Source organism: Macrotis lagotis, chromosome 6, assembly GCF_037893015.1.
Source record: "Macrotis lagotis isolate mMagLag1 chromosome 6, bilby.v1.9.chrom.fasta, whole genome shotgun sequence".
NCBI classification, from domain to species: Eukaryota; Metazoa; Chordata; class Mammalia; order Peramelemorphia; family Peramelidae; genus Macrotis; species Macrotis lagotis.
In genome coordinates this window covers 178,722,457-178,735,981 of record NC_133663.1, presented here as the reverse complement: position 1 = coordinate 178,735,981, position 13,525 = coordinate 178,722,457, and the positions used below count along the sequence as shown (strand labels likewise).

Here is a 13,525-nt window from a genome sequence, read left to right as displayed (position 1 = left end):
TAATCTAAAATCTCTGATTGTATAAATAATATATTTTTCTCTGTATCACATCTCCCACACCCATGTTTTTGCTTTCAAAGTTTTCTATCTCTGCAGTCACTTTTCCACCCTCACCTCTATCTAATCTCTTTAATTTTTTTTTGTGACAAGGCATTGGGGTTAAGTGACTTGCTCAAGGTCAAACACCTAAGTAACTATTAAGTGTCTGAGGCCAAATTTGAACTCACTTTCTCCTGACTCCAGGGCTGGTGTTCTACCCACTGTGCCAGCAAGCTGCCGATGCCTAATTTCTTTCAAAGCAAAAACCATAAGGCAGGCCTTTTCTGATCAGCCCAGCTGTTAGTGTTCTCCCCTGTTTTGATCACTAAAATTACTCTGCCTTTAATCTATTTGCATTTTGCATATGTTTATGTATGTACATTCTGTTTCCCTAGTGGAATTTAAATTCTTTATAGGCAAGGGACTGCTTCATTTTTATCTAGGCCAGTCCCTGGCAAGAACTCAAAAAATATTTGTTGAATTGAAAATTTTCTTGAATTTGGAATAAATTTTAGGGGAAGTAATCAACACCTTTTTTTTGGATTATCACTAAGCTTAGAATTAGATTTGCAACTAAGAACAGATGTCCTTTAGTCTCAGTTTTTGCTGCCTTCTCAACAATTTTTTTGCTCTATGTGTTAATATCTCAATCTATAATATAGCCATTGTCTTTGTTAAGGATAAATAGAATTTTCCCCTTGGATTTTATAGAAATATTATTTCAAATTCCAATTCATAATTCTAGTACTATTTTGTAATGAAGTCATACTATAGTGTATATCACATTTGTTTCATATGTATAAGAACTTTAGCTTATAACTTAGTCAGAAAATTTATATATTTAGGCAACATGTTGCTATTAGAAGAGAAATAGAATTAAATGTCAGAACACTTGGATTACAGTTTCTGCTCAGGCATTCACTGACTAGGTGGATTTTGGTTATTGTTGATATAGCAAAATATAGACAAGATATGTCTATCATTTATCTAATACAATAGAGTAGAATCAGGGAAAGGAAAGACCAAGATATCACTTCATCATCATCAATACCTCCTGTCTTTGTGATAACTTCCCCAATTTTAAAATAGACAAATGGAATGATTTTATCCATGTCAAATAGTCTCTCTCTCTCTCAGCTTCAGTTAAGAAGCTATAAAATTACAGCCCTTTCAGTTCAAGATCTATGATGCTGAAGGTCTTATTTCTATTGAAGACCTTTGAATTTGGTTATCCTAAGCCATTTAGCTTAATACAATATAGTTTACTATCTTTTTCTTGGAGCTATATATTGGACTAAATAGAATTTTTTCATCCTTATGTCCTACATCTTGTTCCATGTCAGCATACTTTCCTAAAAGGAAGGCATTCAATATTGGGAGAGTAATCTAAATTCCTTGGATTTTAGCACTTTTCATGTAGAAAATGTATCAATAGAACTGATTTAAGATACTTCTCCAATGTGTAACATAAATGTATTTAGGAAAAATCTGGGGAAAATTAGATTTTTTCTTTCTTTCTTTATCTTCATATTAAAAATTTATATATCATTCATGAGACATATTTATGATGAAAAGATGACTTTTACTGGTGATTTTTTTTATAGATTATATCTTCTCAATCTGTTCTGACCAAACTGCTAATCTAAATGCAGATAATTTAAGATATTCTTGTTTGCTTACTTAAGATAGAAGAAGACTTTGAGTTAGTAACCACTAGCTTTTCCCAAGTATATTAAAATCACAGAATCATGGTATCATATATCTTAGAGTTGTAATGTACCATAGGGGCCACATAGTGCAGACTCCTAATTTTACAGATGAGGAAAGTGAAACCTTAGGAAACTTAAATGACTTTCTCAAACATGAATTTAAATTCAGATCTGAGTTAGTACTCATTTTGCTGCTTCACAAGTTTTAAAAGAAAATAAATAAGATTATTTTCTAATTAATAAATGTACATTAACTACAAATACAAGAGTTTCTATAATGATGATGATGATGATGTTCTCTAGATATTCCTTTTTATAACAACATCATGTTAATTGTAGCAAGCAATGAAACACTACAAAGCCCCCTCAATGAAAACCAAAAACACTTGACAGATAACTGCCCATCTGCACTGGGAAAAAAACATAAATAAGAACATTAAATACTTCCTGGGAAGTCATTGCAGATGGACAAAAGTTAGGGATTCAAAACAGAATAAACATTAGCTGGATAACATTTGGGAAATTAAACAATTTTTAATGGTCCTACTTTTCAAAATTAGCTCAGCAATCACATGCTTTTTGACTCCTTTCAAGATTGCCTTTCCAATTGTTTCTATGACCTCTTTTTTTTTGTTTTTGTTTTTTTCTAGGTTTTTTGCAAGACAATGGAGTTAAGTGTCTTGCCCAAGGCCACACAGCTAGGTAATTCTTAAGTGTCGCAGATCAGATTTGAACTCAGGCACTCCTGACTCCACTGAGCCACCTAGCCCCCCCCATGACCTCTTAAAAATAACTAGTATTTATTTTGAATATATTTCTTATAGAAATATGTCTTATTATTGATGATGCCTAGAACAATATCTGGAATATAAGTTATACTAAGGAACAAGCAAATTCTTGTTGCCTGATTAATGGATCCTACATTGTGTTTTGCTTCAAGTTACTATTGAATAATCAGTATTATCTGAGGAATACTATAGGATTCCAAACCATAGAGGACCATTACATCAAAAACATTAAAAACTTTAGGAATCCTAAAAGTCATATTCCAAAGGTAATATAGTCTGTAATATACCACTATTGATGTCTTGGCTACAAAGTGTCCTAAAAGACATTTACCAGGACATATATGACTTGAACAAAATGGAAACCTATATCACAAGTGAGACATAGACAGTCCAAGTGTCCAAGTGTTGCAATTATTCTCCTGTACATGTGATGTGCCATACAAAGACCTCAAGTGGGCTAAAGTGACTTGCCTAAGGAGTGTTTATGATAAGACAGATGACACAAAATTAGAAATATAGAAATATTGCAATCTGCTTTGGTGAAAGGATACATCAATGATACAGTAGATTCTTCAAAGCACTGGTATACTGAAGATGAATACTCATTTTTTTAAAAAAATTTAAACTTTGAGATAGTGCTGTGAAGCAAGAAAAACGTTAAAGAAACTAATCTTCAGAGATATTAAGTGATTGGGTCAATGTCATCTAATTGCTAATCAGAAGATCCAGGATCCATTTCTAATCTTCAGAGCCTACCTGTAATCCTCTTCATGATAAAGAGCAATAGTATGCAAATAGTTCCAACTGAAGAAGAGGTTTGAACCCTTTCTTTTGAAAAAGAACCTGGTGCTGATTCTATTTCAGTCGATATTTACAAGCTGGGGGGGGCATCACTCATATAAATATTGACTGAATTTTTCAGATTATGTGGCATGAGGAGGTTATCCCTCAAGAGTTCAAGGATTCCTTCATTGTCCATCTTTATAAAAATAAAAGGAACAGATTGTCCTGGATTTGCTAGGAAACTGAATTGCTTCCATTTAAATTATCTTAGATCCTGAAGATCACCTGACAGGATAAGACACCCCAAAAGCGAGGTCCTTTCTTGAGCTAAATTGTCAAGCATTCAAATGTCACTATAAAGAGTACAATTACAACAGTGTTGGTCATGTTGTGAGAATGTCAAATATATGCTTGCTAAAAACACTATTTTATGGTGAGCTAACAGGACAGCACTCATGGGGGTGGGGGTGAGTGTCAGAAGAAGTGATGCAGGGACACTGAAGGTCTCTCTTAAGAACTTTGGAATGGATTGTGCAGCATGGGAGACACTGGCACAGGACCACCCACATGGCATGCGCTCCTTAGAGGGCTCCATGAGCAAGGCTGAATTGAAACAGCTCAAAGGAAACGTGAGAGTTTTAAGTTTAGTGTAACCACCCCAGTGGTTCACAACAACTATTTCTGCTTGATCTGTGGTAGAGCAACCTGAAGTTGCATAGGTCTGATCAGTCACAGTTGGACATACTGTAAACTTGTCTCTCACATAATGATGTCATTTTGGTCTTCTTTGATAACAGACAAGAACCAACCAACCAACCTTTCATGAAAGAACATCATCTGATCAAAAGAACTTAGATTTGGAGTTAGGAGAGATTTTAGATCTCTACTCAACTTTTTTCTGGGTTATGACCCTCTTCGGGAATCTTATAAATCATGTAAATCCTTTCTCAGAATAATATTCCTAAATGCATAAGACAAAATACTGAAGTTTGCAAAGGAAACCAGTTATATTAAAATGTATTTTTTCCATCCAAATTCATGAGCTTTTGGAGATCTATCCATGGATCCCTTAAGTGAACTCTGGATCACAAATTAAGAAATACAATTTTAGAGGCAGTACAACTTCTTTATTTTACAGTTGAATAATCTAATGCCAATAAACTAAATAAATTGGAAGTAGTCTCACAGGTAATAAGTGATTTAGCCAGGGATTTCAGTCCAGTTTCTTGGTATCCAAATAAAAGAAGGTTCCATTTTATCAAGGTGACATAGCTTTCTTTTAGAAGAATAAGTTCCATAAATGAGATCCATATATCAATACCAGGATGTTCTCAGATCCCTTGCATTGTCCTATCTTCTACCATATATCCTCTGTAATTTGTTAGAATATTTCTTTTAAGAAAGAAAGAATAAGTTCTGGGAACAAAATATATATGAGTTCACAAATGGAAAGATGAATGCTCAAGAAAAGATGAAGGGAAATGAAATGAGAGACAAAAGAAAGAAGTCCTTATTTTAGCATTGCTAACAGTGACAGAGTGGTAGTTGGCTCCTCTCCAAATCCAGAATGGAGAAATGAAGTCAGAATGTCAAGAGACAGTTAAAGTTCTCAGAAGTGTCTAGAAGACCTTCAACTTTCTGAGAAGGAAAGATTGCTACCTCTAGCAACAAATCTAGTATCTGCTAATGCCACCTATTTACATTGGACAAGTTCATCACTTCTTTGGTCTGCAATTTCCTTAACTGTGAAATAGAGGACTGGACAAGATAATTTGTTAGATATTCTCCATCATAACATCTGTGAAGAAGATAGACTATAAAAAATCTCAAACTTTGTTTAATTATTTTTTATTAAATATGATGAAAATGATGACAGTGCCCCTGAAGAAGACAGTATTGTCTATAATGATCCTTGACTCATATGAGATAGTCATGTAAGAAAATATTCTTTTTATAAAATGTAAGACTGAAAGATTTAAACATTTTTAAAGATTTCATTAGACTGGAGGTTTCTGATTAATAGGTAAGTCACAGGACTCCAATTTACTTACATTTTAAGCTGACATTAAGCTACAAAGTTTTGAGTATTCAGAATTGTCTTAGAAGAAAAAATATATACTCCTTTTTTTTTTGCAAGACAATGGGGTTAAGTGGCTTTCTATTTTTTTCTCATACATGAAAGACGTGAAAATCTATTTTAAAAAATGAATTAGCCCACTCTGCTGCTAATCTGAGTGGTTCCTCCAGCTTTTGGATTGAAGATCAAAATCATACAAATACTTGAAGGGATTTCAAAGGGAAGAAACTATTCAGATTCCAATTCTCTTTCTCAATGAGAATAATCATTGGATAGCTTTAGTTATGAGGGAATGCTGAAGATAAATCATTCTCTTAAGGTGTTTGGCACATAGTAGTTACTTAACAAATCCTTAAGGAATATAATAGGACAATTGGACTGAAAACCAAAACAAGATAAACAGCTACAACGTCAGCATTTTTGGCCCAGTTCCCACAATGAGATTAAAAATTTCAAGCTTAAATACAATAAAATCCAAATCCAGGATGATTCACCTAGATTTGCCAAATCTTTACCTTAAATTCTATTCAATTTAGAAATACTTAATTTCAAATACAGTCACACTAGCAAAAACTTTATTGTAGGATTTGGGTTGCTATGATACATTTTCCTAAATACTGGGAAGATGATAATTTATTAATCCCAAATAGATTTGCATGCTTTACATTTACATGACAATGATCTAATCAACTTCTTAGTAAATTAGGAAAAAAAGTGAAGTGATCAAAAGGAATTCAGAGATTTGCAGACTAACCTCACTAAAGAAATTATCTGCACTTGACTCTGTTAAAATGCACCCCACCCCCAACACACAGACCCATAAGTATCTACATGCTCATACTCAAATTAGTTATTTTTCCCAGGTGTCTGAATTATCAAGCATTGAAAAAATACATATGAAAATGATAAGATTTAAACAAACAATCAAAATTTCCATGTAATTTTTAATCAAAATCTTATTCATGATTCCTGCTATCATATCTGGATATAAATTACTTATATTCACTTCAATTTCCAATATAATGAAATTTCTTCAAAATATAAGGAAAATTTTCATTCCCAAGTAAACTCATTCCTTAGTTTGAATATCCAGAGCTCCCCAAGCAGAAATAGATAAGAGACAAGACATTTACTAATTATTTATAGCAATAAAAGTTTTAAATTGTCAAAATAATTATTTCCATAGAATTATTGCATATTTTCAAATTCTGTAATAATGTACATAGACTCAGATCTGTTCATATGGTTCTGGGCAGAGAGTTTCTACTTTGAACCTTGTAATTCTGAAAAAAAATGGCACTAAACATAGTCTTCAAAACTCTTTTACAAACAGAATTGAAGAACCAATAATGTAGATATTCAGAAGTTTCCCTATATGATTATGGCAACTTAAATGTTACCATATAATTATGGTATATACCATATAATTATGGTAACTTAAGTGTCATTCATATCTTTTTGGAATAAAATGTCTTTACCTTTTGAAAATTCCTAATCTATGCAGTTTTGAATAGATCAAGTTAACCAGAAAGATGAAAGAACTACAACAGAAAATTTTAAAATTACTTACATATATCTGATTGTTGCCAAAGCGTTTCTGAATTTCATAAAGAAGACTGCCATCATTTAGTTCACTCAATGTTGCTAGGTCATCATTGGGAGCTGGAGGCATCAGCTTGACCTGAAAAAAATAAACTTAGACATATAATTTCATTTTAATCTATTCACTTCATAGTATGACATTCCAGTTTTAATTGCATGCCATGAATATTAATGGTCACTCAAATAATAATAATACTAAAAGGTCTATTGGAAAGTAAAGTTCATATTTACCAATAGACAAAAAGACAAATTGTTTATGAGAGTTTCTGTCACACATTCAGTATATTATTTACTGTCATCAAATTTGATAAACATAACTTCAGGAAGTAGAATATTTCTGTTCTCTCCTTATGCTTTAAACAGAATTAAGTTTAACCCTATGTGAAATGGAGCAGGGTAAGGGAAAGAAGAGAAAGGGACATGGCAGAAAGTCAGCTTCACTGCAATATTACCATTACTAAAACTGGAATGGAAAGAAACTGTTCAGAATTCAGTTTCTGTATACAAAAACATGGGATTTAGCAAGCATGTAGATTTCAAAAATTTGATTTCTGTTACTTCTACTTTTCTTAGCTTCATGGTTAAAACAACTATATGGATAATACTTTGGGTCTTATAGAACAACCCAACAGAGTCCTCCTAGTTTTCTGATAAAACTATTCTGATAAAACTATTATTCTGATAAAACTATGTCAGTATTTTAACACTGAAATGAAAGTCTGCTGTTCTAGAGGGAAATCCAAAATGAACTTTTTTTTTTATCAATAACTTATTAATAAAAAAAGTTCATTTTGGATTTCCCTCTAGAACAGCAGACTTTCATTTCAGTGTTAAAATACTGACATAGATCTAAAATTTTCATTTTCCTATGCTTCAACCAAGTGTAATCCCTCCACAAATTCCATACTGAGATTCTTTAATAATTCAATCATATCTTTAATTTCTAGCTGATTGACACCTATAAAGAGAAAGAATATAGGCAAATTGTTTATCAAGAGATGCTAAAATGGATCTATATAAGTTTTTACCTTAAACAAGATGTCGACTATAGCTACACCATTTCATGGAATTTACATCTTCTAATAATGAGGGAGCAGAAGGAAAAGACTCAAAAAATGCCAGATTACCACTAGGATATGAGTCCTTTGGCCATAGTTACCTTTGAAACAGCTTTAAATCCAAAATTTGCTATAGTATTTTGTGGTGCCCTCTGCTGCTAACATGTCTATAATAGAACCGAGGAAAAGACAGAAGGATTTGGTGCCATTTCTCAAAAGCTTTTGGTCATCAGTAAATCTTAATTTGCATACTCAATTTACAATTGCTATCCAAGTAGCAAGTTGCTACTATTTAGGGAGTATTGAGCTACTGCTATCATGACAATCTTATAATTAGTGAAACAAGAAGTTGCAAGTAAATTTAAGTGTAGTTCACATGTTCCCCATTTGGCAAAGAAACACAAAGAAGAGTTAAAGGGGTTGATGTTATTGTGTATACAAAGGCATTAAGAAAAATAATTTATTGATATATTTGATTCTTTTCACCTTGCAGGTTCATAATGAGCATAAGAAACAATTTCATGATGAGATAATTGCAGATTGTGAAAAATATGAAGGCTTGAAATTTGATGAAGAATTTGACCAAGTACTTCAAATAAATATAATTTATATTTTGAAATATAATTTAATTCAATATAAAGTTGGACAAAGGGTAGCTGTGGAAAAGGAAAAAAGTTTCCTGATCAAAGAATGAAAGAAATATTTTAAAGCAGATTACTCAAAAAATATCACAACTATATCATTAATGCCTTATTAATTAACTAAATAATACCTTAATCAAGAAAAGGGTTGAAAAGTATTTTATGCAGTAAACAAACAGCTTGGCCTCTAATGAAAGGAATCAAATCCTAATACATCAATAATGGTCAATTATTAATGGTAATCATTTTAATATCTGTTCCCTGTATAAAAAAATAATTAACAGATTAGGAAGAAAAACATCAAAATCAATATCAAATTAGAAGAAAAGGTAAAGATTAAAACTATGAGATTCAAATGGCTTCAACCCGATCTATTTAAAAAAGCTATTTAACTTTGTAAAAGGGGAAATTGAAGTAAAGGACTTGACTTCAACTATTTTAACCAATGTATAGTAGTTGCTATGACAAAGAGAGAAAAAGTTCCAGAAACTATTTCAGCGGAGTAAAACACTTCATTTGTTTGTAAAGTCAAAAAACATGGCAACAGCAACAGTAGTTTAGAATACAATATTATTTGTAAAATATTAAAAAGAAATATTGAGTGTACGATTACATCATAAAGCTTTGGAGGGGAAGACAAGTTTGAGAGTCAAATAAATAAATTTGAAGTTTGAAGAAGAATTTTATTAAATATTTCAAATAAAATAATTAATATATTGAAATATAATTTACTTCAACATAAAGCTAGGCAAAGGGATCCATTTAGGAAGAACAACTGGATTTGACAAAACCATATAGAAGAAATGTATATGGAACAAATGCAATTTCAAATTATTCAGGGCTCAATCAATGTTTAATAATAGGAGAGCCCGGAGTTAGGAAGACTGGAATTTGAATCAAACCTCAGTCAATTTTTAGCTGTGTGACAATGGGGCAAGTCAATTAGTCTCTGTCTCAGTTTCCTCAACTATAAAAAGAAGAAAAGAAAAGCACCTACTTCCCAGTGTTGTGAGGATCAAATGCGATATTTGACAAGTGAGAATCACAATACCTAGTATATATTAGCTGTTATAAAAATGCTAGCTATTATTATTGTCATTAAACATTTTATGGAGCAATACTTCATCCATGCAAGTATGCATACTTGGAAGAGGGAAAGATTCTGAAGTCATGGAAAAGATCATGAATATAGAAAAAAAAATTTCTCTCAACCCATCCAAGAAAGATGAACAGTGGATATCAGCAACAACAATTCTTTATCTAACTTCTGCTCCACTAAAATCCATTTAGGAATAAAGATATTCTTTATGGAAATTTGAAAAAGGAAATGGAATGCTTATGGAGAGTTTTTTAAATAGCATATATTTATGCCACATTCACACAACTCATATAGTTGGAGAGATCATAGGAGATCACAAGAAAATATCACAACTTCTTGAGTAAGAAGATATTTGACTCAGTTGAATACATTTCAGAAAAAAGATTCCAATGAGATGTGTGTCATCCCTGTATTCAGAACAAATAGACTCCTTGATAGACCCAACTACATAGATATTGTTTTCCAACAATCCTCTGAATAACAATCTTGATCAATACAAGTGAAAAGATGTAAAATGTGGGATAAAAGAATGTTGACCAGTGTGATGAAGATATCCTGTGCAAAAAAAAAGAAGAAAAAGAAAAAAGAAAAAGAAGGGAGGTTCCCGAATATATGTGGATTGTAGTAGGTTGATTGCATTAAGTTTCTATGCTCTCTCTGAAGATCTTGACCACTCAAAAGAGACTGATTAGTAACCTACACAATGAAAAAAAGCAAAACAAGGAGATTACAAATGAAGATTTTCCCATATTATTTACATGCATGTAGCTGGGATGTCCATAGATTTAATTTTAAATAAAATGAATGGATACTTACAAGGATATAAAATATTAAAGATAGTAGAAAGGAAATAAAGAGAAATTCCACTTAAAATCTATAAATTATAAAGTATTTTAGAGCATATCTTTAAAGGTACACAAACTATAGTAATTAAATTACAAAGTTAGACATATAATTAAACTAAAAAAACCCAATTAATTCTCATGTTAGCTCTTCATTTCTATTACATCTCAAGCCTCTCTCTTATCCATTGAGGTATACTTCAGAGTATAACCACTGTAGGCAGGCATTTGTTCTGCTGTGACATGCACATGACCCTCTGCCTCATCACAATCAGCTTTTCACTTCATTCTTAGAGAACAATAAATCAATAATTCCATTATTCCTCAATATACTAAGACAATCTACAACTCAATAGTTTGTCAGAATCAGTGACAGTTTATACCAAAATTGTATTCCCTGGACACTACACTCTGATATATTCTCCCACAGGAAGAAGGTGAATTGCTATTTTTTTTGAAGGCAATTGGGGTTAAGTGACTTGCTCAGGGTCACAGAGCTAGTGTTTGAGGTTGGATTTTAACTCAGATTCTCATGAATCCAGGGTTAGTCCTCTACCCACTGTTCCACCTAGTTGTCCTTAGATCCTATCTCATTTTTACATTTGTATCCACTTCTATCATTTGGCATATAGTAGGTACTTTAAAAATTCTTGTTGATTGAGAGACAAAAGTTGGTCAATCATAAAGTAAACATGAAGAAAAATAGGGTAAAATTCCAAAGTCTGCATTTTTAATATTACAACATTTTTTTTAATCAGAAGGAGGTCTCTAGTGCTTTGATAAGTTCTTCTGTAGAGGGTTTATGAAAAGATATGGGAAAAATAACAAAAGATGAGGAGTTACAGATGACTGATAATCTATACTAGGAAATATCTATGTCAAATAGAACTTGGATCATTTTTTCAAGTCTTGAAATAAGAATAAAACGACTACTAAAATTTGTTTAAAAGAATGAAAATAGAATTAGTTCTAAATTACTTTTTTCAAGGAGCTAAATATTTCAAAAAGCATAGGATTATTATGATCTTAAATATTTGGCCAAATTAAGACTTTTAGAGATATAGAATAGCTGTCATTTATATATTCCAGTTTATAAGTTTATTCTTACACTAAAAGTATATCAGCTGTAAAATATTACCTATACAAGAAAATTGTTCTATATTTTCTAGAAAAAAATTTTTATTGGATGACTATTATATGAAAATAAAATAGAATGGGTTTGGAAACAATAAGGTCACTTTGCTTGGTCTAGGAACCTAAAAAAAAGCTTTATGATTTATTTTTAAACCTTTTAATCCTGGTAAATGAGGAAGGGTATAAGGGAACATTTTGAATATAAACAAATATTTTAAAAATATGTGCATATAGCATTGTGATCTATATCAAAAGGGCCCAAATCCACAGGATGATTAAATCTAGAAAACTTTTATCCCTGTGCCAGAAAAACATATGTTGTTATATTAAGGCTGAGATACAACATTCTGTTGGGAATTCCCCACTTAAATATTCCATCAGTGTCATTCAAAGATGATGTCTGCTTGGATGATAAAAATTGAAGCTACAAGGATTCAACTCTTCTCCTATCTTCTTGGTTGTCAGAAACAATTTCAGTATAGTTCAATATTAATTATTTAATATTTTACACTTCATTTCATCCTGAAGAGTCTCATAGACTTGAGATGTTGTCCAGATTTATAGTTATCAAGGTAACAGAAAAAAAGTAGTGATGGTTTTCTTTCCTCACTAAAAACTAGAGTCCTGCATTAACTGAATATTCTTTATTACGTATTTCCTCACTCAACACAAATTAAGTCTTCTAATTCATTTCAAATGATATATTTTAAATATCAAAAAGTTTCAGTTCTTATAACTGTAGTCTTTTACTTTATAATGACTTTCCAGTTATATATATTTTCAAATTATTCAGATCCTGTGACATTAAAAAAATCACATCAAATATAATTTATAGTTTATATTTCCCACTGAGATTTTACCTTTATTCCTGACGAGTAGCTTACTAGTAATTTTACCATTTTTAGATAAAAGAAACCTTGGATGGACTAAGAAACAGAATACTGGATTATAATTCCAAAAATAATCTGGGTCTATTCCTTATTCATTATGACTTTGACAGCTCACTTTAGTTTATCCCAAGATCGGTTACTTCATGTCTAGGACAGACACAGAGAGATGGAAAGAGGAAGGGAAAGGGAGAGAGAGAGAGAGAGAGAGAGGATGGGTGGGAGGGAGGGAGGGAGGGATGGGGGGAAGGGGGAGATAGAGTCAGAGAGAGACAGAGGGGAGAGAGAGACAGAGAGACAGACAGAGACAGAGAGAAGAGACAGAGACAGAGAGACGAGAGATAGAGAGACAGAGAGAAATAGTCAATTTAAAATATACAATTTCTCTAACTAGGTACTTTCCAATTCTAACCTTCCATGATATACTTACTGGTCATCTATGATTATCTTGTTCAAACTCATTATTTTACCTAGAAACTTTTGGAGGTTAAATGAATAAGATTTTTACTAATTATTAATTAGTAAATTATTAACTATTAATTAGTGACTTTGCTAATTAGAAACAAGGTCAGGAAAATAACTACAAGAGTGGTAGAATAATCAAGAGAAATAGTTGTTATATCCAGTCTGGTCATTACAGGCATTGACCAGATGAGTAACTCCTATGGATAAAATGACCTGGCAATGGTCACTGCAGGTTCTGTGGCCCTTAACTCTTCAGCAATCACAGTTATTTCTCACCATCAAAGTCCCTATCAAATGGTGTCAACCTTATAAATTTACATGGCTTTATAAGCAGAAATGTTTCTAAACAAGATTTATATTAATTATCTTGCTACAGTTCCCTGAGGATCAGTGGACTTTTC

General features: G+C 31.9%; 1 protein-coding gene across 1 annotated transcript in view; it reads right to left on the bottom strand.

Annotated features, from left to right (window-relative positions):
- The window catches only part of MYO16 (myosin XVI), an 851,952-nt gene that overhangs the window by 503,147 nt on the left and 335,280 nt on the right, over window positions 1-13,525 (bottom strand). The window contains exon 11 of the mRNA XM_074192022.1: window positions 6,967-7,077. Within this exon, the coding sequence (XP_074048123.1) occupies window positions 6,967-7,077 (111 nt within the window). The remainder of the gene's footprint in view (window positions 1-6,966; window positions 7,078-13,525) is intronic.